Raw genomic sequence first — 19,065 nt, 5'->3', positions numbered from 1 at the left:
TCCGAACATGCATTTTTTGTTTTAAAAAAAAGTTTTGTGCAAAAAATGTCGCCCAACTCCACTCCTAATACCCAGGCCTGTTTAGCCTCAAGACCCCACATCCTCTTCTGAGCTGACTCACCCCAGGTGCCGGAGACAGACACCTGGCTTGGCCTGCCTTCAGACTCAGCTGGCACCCTGGCATCCATGCTGCCAATGGGAGAGGAAGGTTTGGTCTCACACCAACCCCTGGCTGCATGCAGATCCCTGGCTCTCTGCTGCTGTGTTAAATACAGGGGAGCTGCTGGAGGTGAAACGCCTGGTGGCTTCTCCAGCTTTCCATCCTTGAACTCCCCAGTTGCAGGTTGGAGAGTTACATAGGAAATTTATCATGCAGTACTACAGTCCGTCTAGTCTAGTATCCTGTCTCTGACAGTGGCTGTTGTAGAATACTCTGCCCCAGGGACAGTTTCCTCCTAACCCCATCAGTTAGAGGTTTCTATTCCTTCCAAAACTCCCATTTGTTTTCAGTATTTATTATTATAACCCTGCATATTATTGTTACCCAGTGAATGTCCACGCCTTTCATGAATGCTGCCAAACTCTGGGATTTAACAACATCATGTGACAGTGAGTTCCACATGTGAGTTCCACAGGCTAATTATGCATCATGCATCACCCTTTTCTGAACCCCTCTAATTCTGCAATACCCTGTATGAAATGGGGTGCCCTGTCCTGCACACAGTATCCAGTGAGGCTGTCATGGTGGTTTGTGACGTGGCATTATTATAACATTATATTATTCTCCATCTCATTCCTTATGTATCACTTGCTTATTTGACACAGCTTCCCACTGAGCAGAGATCTCCATTGAGCGGCTCACAGAGATGCCTAGGTTTGTTTCCTGAATTAATACAGTTCATTTAGAATCCAGTAGCATGTATGAATAGCTCAAATTATTCCCTTCTGTATTTATTACTTTGCATTTTTCAACACTGAAGTTCATTTGCCATCATGCTGCCCATTCTCTTACCTGGGTTAGTTCTCTCTGAAGCTCCTCACAGTTCTCTCTAGTTCTAACTAACCTAAATAACTTTGTGTCATCTGCACATTTTGCTACTTCACTGCTCACTCTCCTGGCTAGAGCACTAATAAATATATGAAACAACTGGCTGTAGTACAGCACCTCATGGCACCCTACTGCAACTTTCAGCTATTCTTACTTTTCTTTGTCTCTCATCCCAGAGCTACTTAGTTTTGCTAGTAAACTTTTGTGAGAGACTTTATCAAAGGCTTTTAGTAAATTATGCCAGACAGTGTATCTGCTATTTTGCTGACATGCTCAAAGAATTCTCCTAGCTTAGTGATGCACGAATTCCCTTTTCAGAAGTTGTGGTAGTTAGTTCCCATTAAATTCCCTTCATCTAGCAGGTTTATAATTCAGTTTTTAACTATTGTTTTATACAGTTCAGCTGGTACTGTAGCCAGGTTCATGGATCTGTACTTCCCTGGCTCACCCCACAAGCCTTTTTAGTTAAACTCAGGTTAAAAGGGTATTTTCAGCGTTGTTATTGTAGCCATGTTGGTCGTAGGCTATGAGAAAGACAAGGTGGGTGAGATGGAAGAGACAAGCTTTCGAGTGTCACAGAGCTCTTCTTCACCCACTTTGTCTCTGTGAAAAAGATGGACATTTTTAAAATATAAGCATAAAGTTATCTACCCTTGCACTCTCTGACATAGTAGCTGATTTTAATTAGTGATTGATATCTTTGTTACCAACTCAGCCAGTCCTTTTTTAGCACCTTCAGAACTCCTATGATTTAACAGATGATTTATTGGAGTTGGTCCTGCTTTGAGCAGAGGGTTGGACTAGGTGACCTCCTGAGGTCCCTTCAAACCCTAATCTATTATTCTATTCCTAGCTGGACCAACAGGGTCTGGGACTTTGTTGCTTTTTAACATCAATTTGTTCCAACTCCTCCTCTTCTGATGCTCATTCTCACATAGGGCCTTATCACTATTCTTCCTGGCAATCTAATTCTCGACTACACTCTACACCTCACTGTGTCATTGCTACCAAACTGTACCAGAGTCTTAGTCGCAATGTGGACATTCTCTTCCCTGTGCTGACCGGCTTTTGGCTCCAATGTCTTCCTTCTCTCTTCCTCTCTGAGCTACATGGGGAAATTTACCAGCCTAGTAATGCTATCACTATAGTTATCTCAGTATAACTCCCCTCTGTGGCCATTAGAGCAGTATAATTGGATTTGTTTAAATTCACATTTAGACAAACAAACTTCCTGTGTAGCCAAGGCAGCTGGCTCCAAATACACACAGGACTGAACTAAAGGATAAATGACTAACTCTGTGACTTGGACAGCCTCCCACTGTACTGGTCAGCTCAATGAGCCATTACAAAGGGAAAAATGTGCATTGCACAAGTGATGTAGCTAGACTTGGAGGGGCAGGGGTGCACTGGGATAGAGTGGCTGCCATGGCACCACCTGTGCTAATAAGGCCATGTGATAGGCTGGTCAGAGAGGAGAGAAGGGGCAGCTGTTGGTTTATAGATTATGGTTTCCTCAGGTCTCTGCACCAGCTCAATCCCGCGGGACACCTCAGCGACTGACACAGGCATCAGCACGCTGTGTCGCCAACTGTTTTTATTGCATCTTATGGTGTTTTTTACAAAGCTCTGGCTCCTAGAATCATGGACATAGAGGAGCAGCTCCGCTTCCTCTATTCAAAAGAGGGACATGTCCGGCCCTTGTGGCTGTGGAACAAAAGCTCGACAATGTGACCTAAAGGCTCAGTGAGCAGAAGACAAATGTGAAGGCCCCATAGGGGTAATTTGTTTCAAAATCTCATGCCTTGGAAACCACTCTGGGAATCTTTTGGGCCTGACTCACGAGTTTTGGTCATGAGGTAGGCTGACATTGTGACCCTAATGACCTGCATTGCTCTGCTCTAATTAGCATGGCCAACCCCCTGGGGAGGCTCATCATCCCAGTCCAGCTAGTGGGGGGGTCTGTCCAGTGGCCAGCCTGGCCCAGGGCACCGGCTAGCTCAGCCCGGCCTCTGCCCAGGCTCTCCGGAGCCCTTAGCTGTGGTAGCTGCTGTCCTGGGGCTCTGCCAGCCAGTGTGGGGCTGGGGCAGCGGGCGCCGCCCTATAGGGCTGGGCCAGGACAGCGGGTTGGGAGGAGAGCAGCCCTCAGGGGCTGGACCCGCAAAACACAGCTCCGGGAGCCCCGCCCCTCACCTGGGCCACGCCCCTCGGGCTCGCGCCGTCGGGTGTGGGCGGGACCGGAAGCATCCACTTGGCTTCCGGTGTCGCCCTTCGCAGTCTGTGGTAGGGGTTAGGTCAGGACGCGAGAAGCGTCACCGGATTTCCGGGCCGGTGACCTCACCCAGGGGAATTTCCGGTTCCGGGCCGGGTCACCCACGGGGGCGCACGGAGCAGGAAGTGCAAGGTAAGGGGCTCCCCCCCTCCCCGACCAGCGCCGGATCCTGAGTCCTGCCCCGCCCGGTGACCTGTGACCCCTGACCCCAGCGGAGCCCCGGTCTCGTGGGCCCCCTCCCGTTCTGCGGGCCGGGGCCGGGTCGAGCCGAGCCGGTGGCAGCGGGGGCGGGCTCGGCTCAGCTGCTCTCCGCGGCCCCAGGCAGGCTCGGCCTGCGGAACTCCCCGCTGCGGTGCGCCGGGGCCGGGCCGTGAACACGGGCAAGGCAGGCAGCCGGAGTCCCGCGGCGGCCGTGAGCCAGCCGGGGCCGTGCGCACCCTGCGGCTGGGCTGGGCTGGGCTGGGCAAGGAAGAATTTCTTACAGCGCCTTCGGGAGCCGCGGCTGGCGGGACTCGACCGGTGTCTGGAGCCGGGCTGGCGGCCAGGAGAGGGGGGCCTGGGGCTGAGCCGCCCCGCCACACACACACAGAGACAGACAGAGACACGTCCCTCTCCGCAGGGCAGGTTCGTGCCATGCGATCACATCCCCCGTGGCCAGACTGGCCGGACCCTGGTGCCGCTGAAATACCGGGACGTTCATTGCACGTGCTCAGCTCCCCGGCAGAGCAGTGGGAACCCGCCCGGCTGGGCAGTGTCCGTGGCTTGCCCAGTCCCTGCCCCCGGGCCGGGGCCCGGCAGCCGATGCTCTCCCTAGAGACAGTGCTGGTTGGTGTCGGTCTCGGGTTGCTTTACAAAGATGGCTGATGAATACAAGCTATTCGTGGTTGGAAGTGCCTGGGGCTGCTTGTTTGAAAAGAGTTGGCCTTCGAAACCTGGTGCTATGATTTCATTAGTCCAAATGTCTAAATATTTAGCGTTTGTTTCTGGGCCACTGCACTGAGCCTTAATCCCCATTGCAGGAGGGGAGCTGGAGCCTGGAGATGGGCTCACTCCATGGCTTTGGGCCAGTCACTCTGCCTCAGTGTCCCATCTGTTCAATGGGGAGCCACCCTCTGCCCCACGGGAGCATGGGGAAGGAAAATCTACAGTGTAGGAGGTGCGCTCTGATGCTTCTCTGCTGGAAAGACAAGCATCTGAGCAGCTATAGACTCGGGACTTCTGCATTCTGATCACATCTCTGGGGCTCAAGTGGGCTGTGTCAATATGGAGACCTTAGTTCGCCATCCTCCCGGGCCCCTGCCAGCCAGAAAGTCACCGGCCCTGTCTGCACCATTTCCACTCCTCCTGCATCCCACCTGCTCGTCAGCATCTCGGGGATTGAATGGAGGAGTGGGGAGGAGAACAGAGTCATGCTTGAGCTGCATCGGTGGCTCTTCCAGACCCTGCCCCAGATTTGTTTGTGTTGGCAAATACAGTCTCCAAGCCTGCAGTTCCCTGGCCTCTAGAGCACACGCTGCTCCCCTTGTGGCAGGGTGGGAGCTGCCAGCTGTGCCCCCAGCTCCTCTCTGAAGTGCTCTGCTTTTTGCTTTGCTCCCCCCTGCAGCAGGAGTTGTGGTGGTGGCATGGCTCGCATTACCCTGGAGGACCTCGGTGGATTGGATGACGAGCCTCTGGATGAAGATGAGGAGCCAATGGATGGGGAAGAACAGAACAGGCTATTCTCTCACTGGGAGACAGTGGCCAGCACCCACCAAGTGACCCTTCCTCGAGGTGAGCCGAGGCTGAGTTCTTGCCCCACCCACAGACTTAGAAACGCCAACGCATGTAGTACCTCAAAGGGAAGCCCTTGTGGAGGTCACCAGCATCTCTGTGCAGCTCTTTGCTGCAGCGGTTTCTGACTGCCCCACCATGAGGAGATGGCCCTCCAGGGCCAAGTGTATGGTCTGCAGGGCTCCAAACCCTGTGGCCTGGGCAACATGAAACTAGTAGCTCCTTTACAGGACTGGGCAGTGTTGATGGAACTTCTGTGGCCAGACAGATGGAGCATGCGTGCAAGGAGCTGAAAGCGCAGGCCCTTGGTTTCAGCGGGTCTAGAACCTGGGACTTTGGGGGCCCTAAGTCTCGGACACTCCCTTGATGGAAGCAGCACCTTGCTAATCTTGGCAGCTCAGGCGCCCCAGGAAGTCCTATGGGGACATGCATGGCCTGGGTCGCCTGATTGGCTTGCACCCATTATTTCAACCAAGGAGTGAGCTGGGTGGGTTGCCTGAGCAACTGTTACGAACCAGGATGTCGGTGGTCTTGGCTAATGGGCAGAACAGGAGTCAAGCCAAGAGTCAGAGCTGGGTTCAGAGCCAGTGATCAGGAGTGAAAGCATAGGGGACAGGGAAGAGAGCCAGGGGCATCAGTAAGGCAGGAACTGGTAGTGGGGACAAAAACTAGGCAGGGAGCAGATCAGCAACAGGGCTTGATGCAGACTGAAGGAGCGGGGTCCGGGTGGCTGTGTAAACTCTCTCTTGCTGATGCATCGGACCCCGTTCCTTGCCTGTCTCCTGCGATCTCCTGCCCTGCTCCTACCTGGTTCCTGTCCCAGTCCCAGCCTTACTCCTGCTTTCTTCCTGATCCTTGCCCCATCTCTGGTCCTGCCCCTGTGCCTTGCTTCAGACCCTTGGCATGACTTTGACTCTAACCATTAGGCTATGTCCTGGTTCCCAACAGTGGAGCTGGGTGTCGCGGTTCCTGGTTTCGTAACTGGCCCTGCCACTGCTGTGTTGTGGGACTTGTGGAAAGGCCCTTTCCTTCTCTCCACTTCCAGCCCCTTCTGCTGCAGACTCCCTGAGCTGCTCTGATGCAGGATGCTGTGTGGGGGAAGCACTAAGGAGTTATTGGTTTTGACATCACGGTGTTTGAATTCAGTTTGGGTTCAAAAGATAGACCTGGTAGGCCCTGACTCTCAGTGACCAGTTCAAACAAACAAACAACTCCGGCTCTTAACTGCTACATCTGAGCCCAAGTCTACATGACAGAGTTAGGTCAATGCAAGGCAGCTTGCATTGACCTGCCTCTGTAGGTGTCTAGCCTAACGTTTCACTCCCGCTGACTTAATAATTCCACCTCCACGAGAGGCGTGGAGTCAGTGGCCATGCAGTTAGGTCAATGCAGTGTCATTGGAGACACCGCTTTGCCCACATCATCTATTGCTAGCTTTCAGGAGACATCCCCCAATGCCCCTCCCTGACAATACGACCGATCGGTGCAAGCTCCTGGTGAGGAGGTGCAGACATGCACAAGCAATGCAGTTGCTGTGGCGGCCGCATGCCGACGTGAGTTAGGTCGATTTCATTTTGTAGCACAGATGTGGCCTGCGTGGAAGCCAGAGCTGAGTCCACAGTGCCGAGTGTCTCCAACAGCGAGAGCCCTCAGAGAAATGATTTAGTCCCCACCAGCCTTCCAGTCCGTGGGGAGAGCAGGGGGTCAGAGCAGAACTGTTCTGCTGGTTCACAACGAGCCACTGGCTCCTTTTAGAAATAAGTGACATGCCCATGTCCAGTAATCCTTTGGCAAACAGGCTCGTGGTGAATGTTTCAGGGGGGCTGATGTTATTTACAGACGGGGGGTGTCATGTGGAAGCACCCCACCCACACACGCTTTGTCAACCTTGGTTGTTTCTTCCTTCCCGTCAGGTAATCCACACTCGCGTAATGACCTGGGTACATTCCGCCTATGGCCATTGACCTCTGCTTTGACCCATAAACGCTGTTTAATGCAGCGACTGTCAACGGCCTTTATAAGATCTGAGAATAAAGGCGAAATCAGTCGTACCCTTGCTCAGAAACGAGCTTGCGTGCCATGGAAAGTCGGTGTTGACTCACTAGCTGCATGGGGCATGCTCTGCTGTGGAGATTTCCACCCCCGCATGCTTACAGCTGTGATACCCAGAGCATGCGTCGGCCCAATAGTCTGGCATTAATGAGGCAGAGCTATTGTTACTGAATAGTGCTGACCATGGGCCTGGTGTTCTGCAAGCAGAAATGGAGCACGGATTCCTTCCCCAAACGGCTGCTAGTCTGAACAGGCCCGGTGCTGGGGTGTGTCCCAGGAGCAGCTGCCTGAGGTGAAGGGGAGCGTGCAGTGGACTAGTCCCGCAGCTCTGTGATCGTCATTCTCCCAGGCAAGCCCTTCTCGGGGGCAGGTGCAGCCCTTCGGAAGCGTCTCTTGCCAGGTGTTTGTTCAGCATTGGATACTTTCCAGGACCTGGCACTAGGACTCGGTGGGCCCTGTTAGTCTGAACTGGGCATTTTGCTCCTCTCCCATGCCAGGCCCAGCCCAGTCCCTCCCCTTGTTTGCGCCTTGGCCCCTTTTCTCCTCTCCGCTTTGGTTTTGCAGAGATGGTGGGTCCCATTGTGCAGATGGCGCAGCACAGCCAGGTGCGCGAGCCGGTGCCCTACGTCACTCTGCTGCAGCAGGAGAAGGTGAGGACTTCCGCTGGGCACGTGCAGATTTCCCAGATGCAGCCTGTGGCCAGGGGAAGCTTGAGGGGTGGGGAGGGAGGTCACCTACTGGCCCTGTGTCTGTACTGAGGGAAGAGCCCCTTCCCGACACACAGCACCCTGGGGTTCCTGGCCTTGCAGGCAATGGCCCCAGCCCTCCCTGCCTCCCTCCCTCCACCCGACCCCGCCCAGCGCAAGGCTCTAGGGCTCCGGGGAGGGAGCAGTGACCCCAGCCCCCTTCAGCTCCTTTTGAGCGCTGAGGGCGCAGCAGACTGGAATCCTGCTCAACGTCCTTGGTGCGCCCCTGCTGGTGTTAGGATCTGCCCAGTGGGGCTGGCCAGGCCATCAGCTGGTCACTCCACTTTTCTGGACCTCAGGGACGGAAGCTGCCTACCCCCCTCCTGAGCAGAGAGGCTTTTAAGGTCCAGTTAGCTAAGCCTTCACATGCAGAAGTCCAGCAGCATGTGTAGAGCCACTGCCACGCTGGCTCTGTGCCTAGCAAATGTGGCCCCAAGGTCCCCAGATTTGCCTGGGTCAACAAGTCAGTGCCAGGGTTGCGGCACCTTGGGGAGCCCTTTGTTAGAGTGGCCCGGTGCTCGACCCAAGGGACACCAGGGTCCCTGCATCCAGCTGGGTCTGCTGAGGACCCAGCACCGACTTTGTGCTTGTTTATCCCCCAGAGCCTTACTTTTCTTGATCTCTTCCTCCCCCTGGGTGGGGAGGAGATGGTTCTTCCCAGCCACGCAGCTCTCCACCTCCCTGAGCTCTGTCTGCTGCTGTGTGAGCTGCTGGAGATGGCGCACGGCCTGGCCACCCTTCTTTGCCTCCTCCCCAACAGAAAAAGGAACCTTCCAGCTGGGGTTTTCTATCAGCCCTGCGCCCAAGCTTCCCTGCTGGGTTCTCCCTGCCTGCAGTCTCCTCTTTCCCTGCTACACTTTACAGGGGAATCGGCTGATCCTGGCTCGCTTGTGCCCCAGTCGCTATCTCTTAAAGGGGCATGGCGCCCACTGCCAGCAGCCCTGCCTTCGTGCCCCTGCCCTGGCATTCAGTGCTGCCCAGAGGTTCAAGGGAACCCATTTAGAAAGTTAACCCTTTCCAGGTTCTTTTGGCTTGAGCGGTGCTGTGATTCCAGCATTCCTCTGGACTGAGCGAGTCGGGCCCGAGGGCCTGGTACCGGTGGAGATCCTATAGTGCCCAGGTGATTCGATGCCCCGCGGAAGCAGCACCGAAGTCTGAGCCAAGCAAGCGTGGTGTCAGGGGTCCTGCCTCATCAGCTGGCAGAAGTTGCTCACCAAAGTGGCTCAGTGGCCACCAGAAGCAGCACTGGGGTCTCTGGACTCCTCGGGGCCCCCTGAGTCCAATGCTGGGAATCGGGCACCTGGCCTAGCGCACTCCTCATGCCAGCAGCCCGGCCGAGTGAGATCAGCAGCTCAGGCTGGAGCCTGACTTATTTCTAGCATGGCTGGGCTGTCCCTGTTCAGGCCCGCTGCATGGGCGAGTGCACTCTGGTTGCCGAGTGCCCCCGCATAGCTGACAGCCCCTGCGCCTCCACCTCATGCTGGGGGGACTCCTGCCATTCTCCCACACTTAAGCTGGGCCCAGGGCTACAGCACCCTGGACACCAGGCCTGAGTGCATTCAGGTCCTGCCAGCCTTCCTGGGGAGCTGCGACCACCATGACCCAATGAGCCTTTCCACAGCCCAGTGGTGGTTGTTCCCCTCAGTGGGACTGGAGCCTCCCTGGGGAAAAGGGCCATCAGCCAGTGAATGTCTGTGTGCAGATCTCCTTTCTTAGACCTTCGGGCCTGGCTTCTCCCCAACCCCCTGTCTGGGCACTGGGGTTTACTCTGCTCCCCCAGTCTCTGCCTCCCTCCCTGTCTCTAGCCGCCCAAAACCTCTTTGGTCCAGTTTTCTTCCTGGCTTCCCCCCTCCCTGCAATGCCAGACAGTCTATCTCACCACGGATGCTGCCACTGACGCCTGCATGGGCTGCTCAGTGCTGGTAAAGGGGGCAGGTTGAAGCTATTTTCCCTACATGGCTGAGCCCTTGAGCAAATACTGCCATGGCGGTCGTACAGAGGGACGTCCAATAGCCAGGGAACGTCACAGGCAGTTCCCACGGCCTCCACAGCAGGCAGAGGCTTTTGGCAGGGATGGTAATTCAGGGCTGGAACAATTCCAGCACTGGGAGTCACTCAGTGGCAACTGGATGCTTCCCTAGCTCAGGCAAAAGTGACGGGCGCGCAGGAATCGCTGGGGGTGATCCTCTGGCCTGTGCTGGGCGGGGATGTTGCTGTTGGATTGGAATCTCCACGCAACCAGTCTGTTACTTCTGCAGAAGCCTTGCCAGAGTGGGCCTGGTCCCCTGCCCCCCCCAGGCTGGCTAGCTGCCGAGGATCCAGCACTGTTGTGCGGTAAGTCCCGAAGTCCCCAGCTCTGCGTGGTGTGAGACTGGAGTGCTAAATGAGTCTCGCCTTTATGGCTGTGAAGCAGGAGGGACTTCGGGTTCCATTCTGGCGTTTCCTAGTGACTGCACCGGCCCTTGTCCTGGTGCTTCTGAGTCATACCCCATCTTGGCTTTTACCTAGCCTGGGATCTGCTCCACCTGGGTCCTGTTCTCGAGGCTCCATCGGACTCCTGCAGCTGGCATCTGTTTCTGGGCCAGGAAGGCGTTGCTACAGTGGCTCTGGTGCCAAGTGGGCAGCTTGTCCCAATGTCTGGGGAACTGCGCCTCTCTTCGCACAGCCATCATCTCCCTCTCGTCAGGGAAACGTGTTTCTCTCCCTCTCGATGCTGGGTGTCAGCCTCCTGTGTATCAACTGTGGTCGCCTTCGCAGGTCTGACCTGTTCCCTCCGGGGCCAGGCCAGCGGTAACTAGTGAGCAAGGAGTTTCCTGAATGCGGGGTGCCATTTGTTTAGAACAAAGCACTGCAGAGAGGACTGATTGCAAACACTAAAGCGTACAGCCCGGTGTGTCTCTAGTTCTTCCTGAGGCTGACTAGCCCTGGGAGGCCCACTCCCTCCACAGCCTGCCACCTGCTCACCCAGGAGCCTCCCCCTCCACATGCTGTTTTCCTCTTCAGTCTCCTTTTTGATTTCTAGTTCCCAGCCTGGCAAAACAGGGTTTACAGCAGGTTGGAGAGGAGAGCCAGGCTCTCAGAAGTGAGCAGCTGCCCCCATTGTCTCTCCAGCGTGTGCCAGGGCATTGCGATGGGAGAAGCCATTGTGCTGCCTTCCCATCCAGTTCCTATTGAATTCACGCATTACCGGAACATCCCAGGGCCCAGTCCGGGTTAGATCAATGTATTCATACGGGAGGGGGCTCAGCATTCAATGCAGAGTCACTCCCCCCTCGTGTCAGCCGTGTCCAGACCATAGTTACAGATCAGGTTTGAGGGCTCAGGGTTCAATGCAGAGTCACTCCCCCCCGTGTCAGCTCTGACCAGGCCATAGTTACAGATCAGGCTCCTAGGTTATTACTGAGCAAACCCTGCAGCTGTCAGGGCCTTATCACAGAGCATTTCTGTTACGCTGCTGTCCAGGCCTGCCGGTGCCAAGGAGCCCTTGGGGGCTGGGCAAAGGCTAGGTTTGGCCGGTGGCATTGTGCCTCAGTGCCAGGGTATCTAAAGGTCGTACCAAGCTTTCTGCAGATCCAATAGCACTGTCCTGTCATCTGTCAGCGCCTTGGTGAGTCTGGCTTGGAGGTGATGGTCAGGCTGTCCCGGTTCCCTGAGTGGGGGGTTGGATATGGGCTGCCACTGAGCGGCCATGGCCATTGGCAAGCTCTCTCGCCTCCTCACGCGGGGATAAAGACACCAGTGGCCTGGCTCTAGTGCTAGCTTTCTGCCCAGCCATGCCACAGTTGAGAGCTGTCAGCTACCCAGCGGTATTGGCGTTGACTGGGACATACTAGTGCCCTGTTGTATCAGCGTCCTGCAGGCCACCCCCCTGAGGTCCAGAGGCAGAGCTCTTGCTGATTCCCGGCAGACCTGCAGTATCCCCGTGGCCCTCTTCCTTCTGCCTGCAGGTGCTGCCCATTAGAGAGAGAAGCAGCAAGCGTGACAACCAGTCTGGAAAGACGCCTCTCCTTTTGTGTCTGAGTCGGCTGCCTCGCTGACTGTATCTCTGGGTCTGCCAGTAAACCCACATCCTGCCCTTGGCCTTTCTATTGCACCCAGGGTTTCCCCAAGTGCCTGGCAGTTTCAACATCTTGGCACACCATCAGGGCATCTGCATCTGGGCTTTGACCGTTGGGAAGGTGGAACAAAGGACAGCCTGACAGATAACAAGCAGAGGCCCCGTGAGGCTGGGCCGTGTGAGACCATGACTCCAGTCTGTGCCAGGCCATCACACTGGAGGAGATGCTGCCTGCATGGCTCAGATCAGCCTGTCCCCAGGGGTGTGGTCCAGGCGTGGCAGTGCAGGATCCAGCCTCCTTTGCCTTGTCCTGACAAGTGCAGTCATACAGGGAGCCGCCCTTTGTGCACATGGCTCCTGGAGGAGGGGTGAGGATCGCGCCCCTGGGCATGAGAAGGTCAGAAGCTCAAATCTGCCCCTCAGAGCTGTGTGTGGCAGAACTGGAGGATGGTTTGGGACGCTCCCCTCAGATCCCTGCCCAGCCAGGGAAGGGCACAGGCCCCCGCAGATGAGTTCAGAAGCTCGTGGTACAGGTGCCTGGTTCCTGCAGGCATGACTGTGCAGAGACAGCTTTCTGGCCCCCTCTCTCCCGCCTCATGGCTGGCCACAGTGGGCAGGCAGCGGCAGTGCTCTCTGCTTGGCTGCAGGCGTGCTGGCAGCGTGCAGCCTCCTGCCCTGCTCTTGGCTTTGACTGGCTCGCCTTCCGCCTGTTTCAGTGTGAAGAGGTGGCATATGAGGAGCGGCTGTACCCAGCAGGAAAGTGGGCGTGCATCACCCAGGGAGAGCCGATGTACGAACAGAGCATCTCCATGGGCTTCATGAAACTCATGCGCTACATTTGCAAGGAGAACTCCACAGGTGTGTGTGGGCGGGGGACGGGTAGGGGCTGGCACCGACCCTAAGGTGCCCTCTCACTGCCAGCATATGCCTGCCTCCCTCTAGGCCGCTACCTGGGGATGACGGTGCCTGTGGTGAATGAGATCCACCTGAGTGAGGGGGGTGCTGAGCTGCTGCGGGACGTCACCACTGCCTATTACCTGCCAGGGGAGTTCCAGCTGAACCCCCCTCTCCCTGCGGACCCCGAGATCCGCATCATGGAGAGGCAGCCGCTCCGGGTCATCGCCAGGTGAGCCCTGCTCCCCTCCTCACTCCCCGTGGGCAGTGCCGAGCCAGGGGCATGGCTGCAGGCTGGGGAGGGAAAGAGGAAAGTTTCCTGAGCCCAGCAGGGGAAGTGGGGAGAACAGAACCAAGGGATGAGGGAACGGCAGCTCCCTGGAGGGGGACATCCTCACATCAGCCTCCCACGCAGTGGGCACTGCCTGCGCTAGCCACGGCCTCCCTGGCAGCAGGTGAAGGGACGACGAGACTATTGAGCCAGCTGGGTGTGTGCTGGGGCGAGGAGTAGCAGTGCCCAGTCGCTGGGAAGTGGGGGGAGAGCTGGCAGCTCTGTGTGTGGGGATGCGGGGAGGAAAGCTGGAGGTATGCGAGCGCTAGTGGATCTGAGAGTTGGGGGGTGGGTACGGGCATCTGTGGCTCTGCGGGGGGTAGGAGTGCCAGTGACGGGAGAAGAGAAGGGGTCAGCACGCTGGTGGATTTGGGAGCTAGGAAGGAGCCTGGCCATTCTGAGTGCGGAGGGGCAGGAAAGCTGGCGGCTCTGTCGAGGGGAGGGGAGGAGCACTGACAGCACTAGGGGTTGGGTGAGTGGGGGAAATGGCTGGGTGACTGTTCTCTGGCAGATGTGGCTGCTCCCTTTCTTCCAGGGTCTTTTATGGGGTGACGACGGAGGAGACGATCCTCCGGGAGATCCGCCTCCTCTGGGAGCTGCTGGGCTCCACGGACACCGTGCTCCGTGAAACCTACATGGTGGCTGCCTACGAGAACCCCAGCATCCCGCAGCGGCGCAACGAGATCTGGTTCATCCGGCGGGCAGAGTGAGGCGGCACAGCCCCATGGTGGCCGTCCTCGCCGTGCCAGGAACCGGTTTAGATGGCAGTTCTGGCTGAAGGAGATGAATGCACAGCCTGACGCACTGGATGCCGTAGAAGGGTGCCGCCGCCCCAGGTGCCAGGAGGAGATCTGTTCTGCGCCCAGCCATGGGAAAACAAGCCTGTGCCCAGCTGCTGGCTGAGGTCCCCCCCATGCCTGCAGTGGTAGTGTGGCGTAGAGCACGAGGCAGGGCCGCGGGTACCTGGGTGGCCCTGCGTGTCTGTGCCCAGGTGGGGTGTGCGTCTGGGCGCACGGGGCGGGCTGGCCGGGCAGGGTGCAGGTCAGGCTCTAGGGGTCGGTCCCGACTGGAGTTTACAGAGCGAGGCCTGGCACTGCTGTCCAGGCATGTGGCTGTGGTTGGAAGAGGCCCCTGGGCGATGGTGGGTCTGTCCTCAGTGCCTGCTGTGGGAGCATTGCTCCATGTCTTGCCTGCTGATCCCCTTTGCTGGCAGCGGGGAGGGTCTGTCCTGCAGCGAGCGCCTGGAGCCTGGGCTGGGGCCTCACCTGGCTCTGAGCAGAGCTGTGTGCGCATGTGCCTAGGCCCAGAGGCTGGGGGTAACCTTGAGCAAAGCCGGGATCTTGTAGGACTCAGGGGGCCGCCTGCCTGCTGCTGGCAGCCCCTCCCCCTTTGTCAGCTCCCACCGTGCTGCGGCTGAATCGGTGCCCTTGGGCGTGGGGTGAGCGGAGATGGGCAGGGCCTGTGGGAAGCTGCTCGTGGCAGCAGCTGCCACTGTGTGTTGTGTTGTGCATTGATTGGTTGGTTTCACACTCATGAGTGCTGCTGGGGGAGGCTGGCAGTGCTAACCTGAAATAAAATCCAGCTCAAACCACCATGTGTGGCAGCTTGTGGGCTGGGGGCATCCACGCTGTGTCTGGACAAGGGCCGGGGCGGCTCGTGGGCTGGTGGCGTCCACGCGGTGCCCTGACGAGGGCCAGGGCAGCTGAGGATGGCATCAGCAGCATGTGGCTCCCAGAAAGTCCTGTAGCCTGCCTGCTCACATCAAGCTGGCATATCTGCTGGCTGCAGCCCACTCCCAGTGATCAGCTGCAGGGGGTGTTTCCCCTTTGGAAGAGCGGTTGTGGGCAGTGCCCATAGAAGCCGGGCTGCCTGGCGCTGTTAGCCCATTCCTGCCCAGTGTTTAACCCACTGCCCTGTCAGAGCCAGCTGTTAGTACTGGCGCCCGCCTGCACCCAGCCGGCTGCTTTGCCCTCTGCTGCTTGCTCCTGGGTGTAGAGAGTCGCCGCACCTGCTGCAGAGGATGGGCCTGGCTGGTGCCACCAGATTCAAAGCCCTGGACTAGGGATAGAGGGACCCCATAGCCTGTTGGGCTGCACCGTGTCCCCTGCCCTGTGCTCCAAGAGGTAAGGGCAGCCTGGGCTCTGACTTCCCTGCAGCAGGCTGTGTGGGTGGGTGCTCGCTGCCCATTCTGCCCCTGGCTCTGGAACCTGTCAGGGCCCTGCCCCATGGGCCACCCAACTACCCCACACACCGCCTGAGCTGTTTGTGCTTGTGCTTCATCTGCTTCCTCGCCCCCATGGCCACCCAGAGAGCAAGTGCTGGGACCTGTGGCTAGCAGTAGAGGAGGAATGTTGGGGCCAGTCTGTACTCCGCTCTGGTTCCAGCCAGCCTGCCTTCTCCACAGAGCCATGGGTATGGGGGGGATCTGGTGCACTGCATAAGCTCCCCACCCTCCTCCGTTTTGCAGGGAGAAGGAGAACCTGGGCCACATCTATGTGGAATGCATCATGTTTCAGCCCCTCCAGAATTGCTTAGACTCGCTGCCCTTCTCCCCGCACCTCCTGATCTGGTGCACACTATCGGCGGCCCTCAAAGATGCAGGAGGAGCTCCTGGCTCTGCCAAGGTGGCCATCCATCCCCCAGGACAACACTGGGTGGGGGTGCTCTGCGCCCCTTCCACTCACCACTCTCACAGTGCCCGCTGCCTCCTTGGATGTCTCAGGAGCAGTGAGTGCAGCCGGGGGTCTCTTCATGTTGTCCCCATCTGGGGCCTTGATTTTCAACCTCTGACCTCACCCGTTTCTGTTATGTCCTGTGCGGTTCCTCCTGAGTGAAGGGGGGGAGAGCGGGAGGACTGTTCATCCTGGGTGAGCCTAGACCTGCCTGTCCCACTACATCCAGTAGCACCCGGCTGCACTCGTCACTTACTCTTACAATCAGCTGCCAGCCCTCCCCTGAGGTTAAAATCCCCAGTTCCTGTCATAGTAGCAGAGTGTGGGGGTGTCTGCACTCCACCTCCCCTCCCCAGGCCTTGGCTCTCCTGCTGTGGTCGAGACATCTGGCTCTGAGCCCCCCCCCCTCCAATGTCCCAGAGAAGGGTGACCCTGGGACTGGCTCCAGGGGCTCATCTCCCCACCTGTGCACATTGCAGTTGCTGAGCTGTTCTCCAAGCAGCCATCACAGCTAGGCCACCCTATTCCCTGGCTTCAAGCCAAATCCCAGCTCTGGCTCCTTGGCCCCCTGCTGTCTGGTCCCATGGAGTTGCACAGGGAGCATGGGCTAGGATCCAGTTGACTCTGCTTGGGGAGAAGCTGGGGAGCAAGAAGTGGCTGTGGGCTGGTCCCAGAAGGGCAGGGAGGGGGGAAGCAAAGGGCCAGCACCTCATGCATGGAAACAGATTTGAGGGTGAAATGCTGAATTCAGGGATATCTTGGGGGTGGGGAAATGCCTGATTCCCCAGGGGGAAGTCTGGAGCCGAGTGAGATGCAGGCACCAGTTCACACCTCTCAGAGCTGCTGTCTCAGGCTCTCTGCAGACTCAGGCAGGTGGCTCTGCACCAGTTACACTTGGGTCACTTTTGTGAGGTTCTCTCTGCACCCAAAAGGGCCAGGGAATGAATGGACATTCAGGGGCCTTGACTTTGGCTTGCATTTGTGTAGGCGGGAACAGCACTGATGTCATGCCTGGGGGGGATGGGGTGTCTCTCAACCTCCATCCCCTCACCTACCCAGGGCACTGCTCAACACTCCCGGGACGGGGAGGGTGGAAATAGCACTGCATTGCCAGAGCTGATGGCAGAGGCCACCCTGACCGCAAGCAGAGCCGCACTCAGCGTGGCCGGAAACAGTGGTTGCTCTACAAGGGAAGCCTGGTCTGTGGTTAAGACCCAGCACTGCTGTCAGCACAGACCATGTTCGTTGTGTGACTGAAACCCCATCACAGTTCAATCTTCCTGGGGCCTCTGCTTGGCCCTTCTCCCCCTGCCTTGCAGTAAATGCAACCAGTGCTTGGGGGGAGTTGCCCTAGGGATTTATCGACAGGACTGGCAGGTGCCGTTCAGTGGCGGGCTAGAAGGGAAGGGGGGCAGCCAGTCAGCTCCCCACAACGCACAGGCTGGGCCCCAGCCAGGACTTGAGGCGCTCAATCTATGTCACTTCCCGAAGTGCAGCTTACAGGGTGACAGTCTCAGTGCCAGTGCCGACGTTGGGAACAGAAAGGTGAGGAGGGTTTATGTGAGTTGGAACTAGACCCATTCAGACTAGAAGGAAGGTGCACGTTGTTGACAGCAGGGCTAGTTTGGGGGGATTCTCCATCGCTGGAAACACTGCAATCAGGGTTGGCTGTTTTTCTAACAGTTCCACTCTCTACAAGCAGGAATTCATTCAGGGGCGTTCTCGGGGCAGCGATAGGCCCTGCATCACCCCAGTTGGCCCTTCCGGCCCAGGACTCCCAAGAGCACAGTGAAGAGCTGCTCATGGCAGAGCCACTGCTGAGAATCACATGGAAGGGAGCCTCCCTGCTCCCAGCGCCACTTGCTGGGGGCTCTAGATCTTGCTGGGAAGAGCTAGAGGAAAGCACGTGTCTAGAATGATCTCTCTCCTTGCAGCTGCTAGTGGTCCAATTGCCATGCTACCCAGCCGGACCCAAGGGCTCAGTGCCATCTGAGTGTGCATTCCCCGCTATGCTGGCTGTGTATAACATAGCGGTTGCCACGTTGAGCACTCAGACGTTAGGAGGTGCAACCTTGATGCAGACCCCTATGCAGGTGCACAATGATGCAATCTTTAATGACATGCATGTGTTGGTTTTCACAGGCCTGTTTCAGCCAGGATGGATGCTGCTCAGCTAATGAGCTGCGAGGTGACATTTTGCTTTGCCCTCCTTGTTCAGTGTGTGGCCCCAGCCTCAGATACTGCCGCTGTTCAACCCCTGCTTTGAAGACAGTTATTAATTTCCTTGGGAGTTTTTCTAGCGTGCTCTTCGCTGAAAAAAATGTCCATTGTGGAATCCTATTGACCACCCCCTCATGGGTCACCAGCAGAGCAGGAACCTTTAGAGCCACCCACTGACTTCAGACACTGGAGGTAATGGAGTCACTGCCAGCAGTAGTAGGTTGTCATCCTCTGTGTGGATCAGCACTAGTGAGGGATGAGACCACATTTTTCTGATGGGGGTTTACAGATATTTGCTGACAGCAGAGGACTGGGAGACTCAAGGATATTAGGGTTCATTCCCAGCTCGGGGGGGGGGATGTCTAGTGGCACAGCTTCTTGTACCTGTTCCCTGCTTCTGCCCCCCAAACCTGGCTACTTCTGCCCCAGCCCCTTCCTGCTCTTGTTTCTTCCCCACCCTTAGTTCATTGGCCCAGCCCCATTCTCCTGGCCCAGCTCGTGCCAGTCTTCCTCTCCAGGCTTGCTGGCCAGTTCCCAATTACCCCCTGTAAGAGGCTGGCTCACCCCTTATAGGGTGGAGGGTTGGGGCTGACCAACAGGGACTGCAGACTGTGGTACTCTGTGTTGAATCAGGTACAGGCCTACAAAGGACAGCAGGTGGCTGCAATGGAGGGGGGAGGACACAATGAGGAATGGCTCTTGCAGGAGGAACCCTGAGACGGGAGGTCCCCAGGCCAAGCAGGGGTATGACTGCAGAGGCCCCAGGCAGGAAGGCCTGGGAGGGGGAAGAGAAACCTGGGGCTGCGTGGAGTTAGGAACTGACACTGGTATTTTGAGTGCTGTTGGCAGTGTGGTTTATATGACTACCCCCAGACCCCAAGGAGGAATATTTTTTACCCCCAAAAAAGCCAGATTGAAGTTTTAACAGTCAAAGAGGGAAAACTGAGGCAGACTACCTGGCCCATAATCCTAGGCCATGAGGTGGGCATGGGAGGTGGCTGGCACG

At 57.2% G+C, this 19,065-nt stretch overlaps 1 protein-coding gene across 2 annotated transcripts; it reads left to right on the top strand.

Moving 5' to 3' along the window:
* The first annotated feature begins 3,318 nt into the window (after positions 1-3,318).
* LOC137143195 (heme-binding protein 1-like) lies at positions 3,319-16,848 on the top strand. 2 transcript variants are annotated; one of them, XM_067532845.1, is made up of 6 exons: positions 3,319-3,449; positions 4,921-5,087; positions 7,704-7,789; positions 12,659-12,800; positions 12,885-13,068; positions 15,635-16,848. In XM_067532845.1, exons 2-6 carry the CDS (start codon positions 4,940-4,942, stop codon positions 15,999-16,001), a joined length of 927 nt encoding a protein of 308 aa, XP_067388946.1. In that variant the 5' UTR covers positions 3,319-3,449; positions 4,921-4,939; the 3' UTR covers positions 16,002-16,848. The 2 variants fall into 2 exon arrangements, with proteins under 2 accessions (XP_067388946.1, XP_067388947.1); XM_067532846.1 differs by lacking the exons at positions 3,319-3,449; positions 15,635-16,848 and adding exons at positions 3,526-3,941; positions 13,703-15,516.
* The last annotated feature ends 2,217 nt before the right edge of the window (positions 16,849-19,065 follow it).

The sequence above is a fragment of the Emydura macquarii genome, unplaced genomic scaffold (assembly GCF_026122565.2).
Source record: "Emydura macquarii macquarii isolate MOO-44397 ecotype Brisbane River unplaced genomic scaffold, CSIRO-AGI_Emac_v2 contig_3305, whole genome shotgun sequence".
Lineage (NCBI taxonomy): Eukaryota > Metazoa > Chordata > Testudines > Chelidae > Emydura > Emydura macquarii.
Note: the sequence above shows the minus strand (reverse complement) of the source record. Positions and strands in the feature narration are given on the sequence as shown.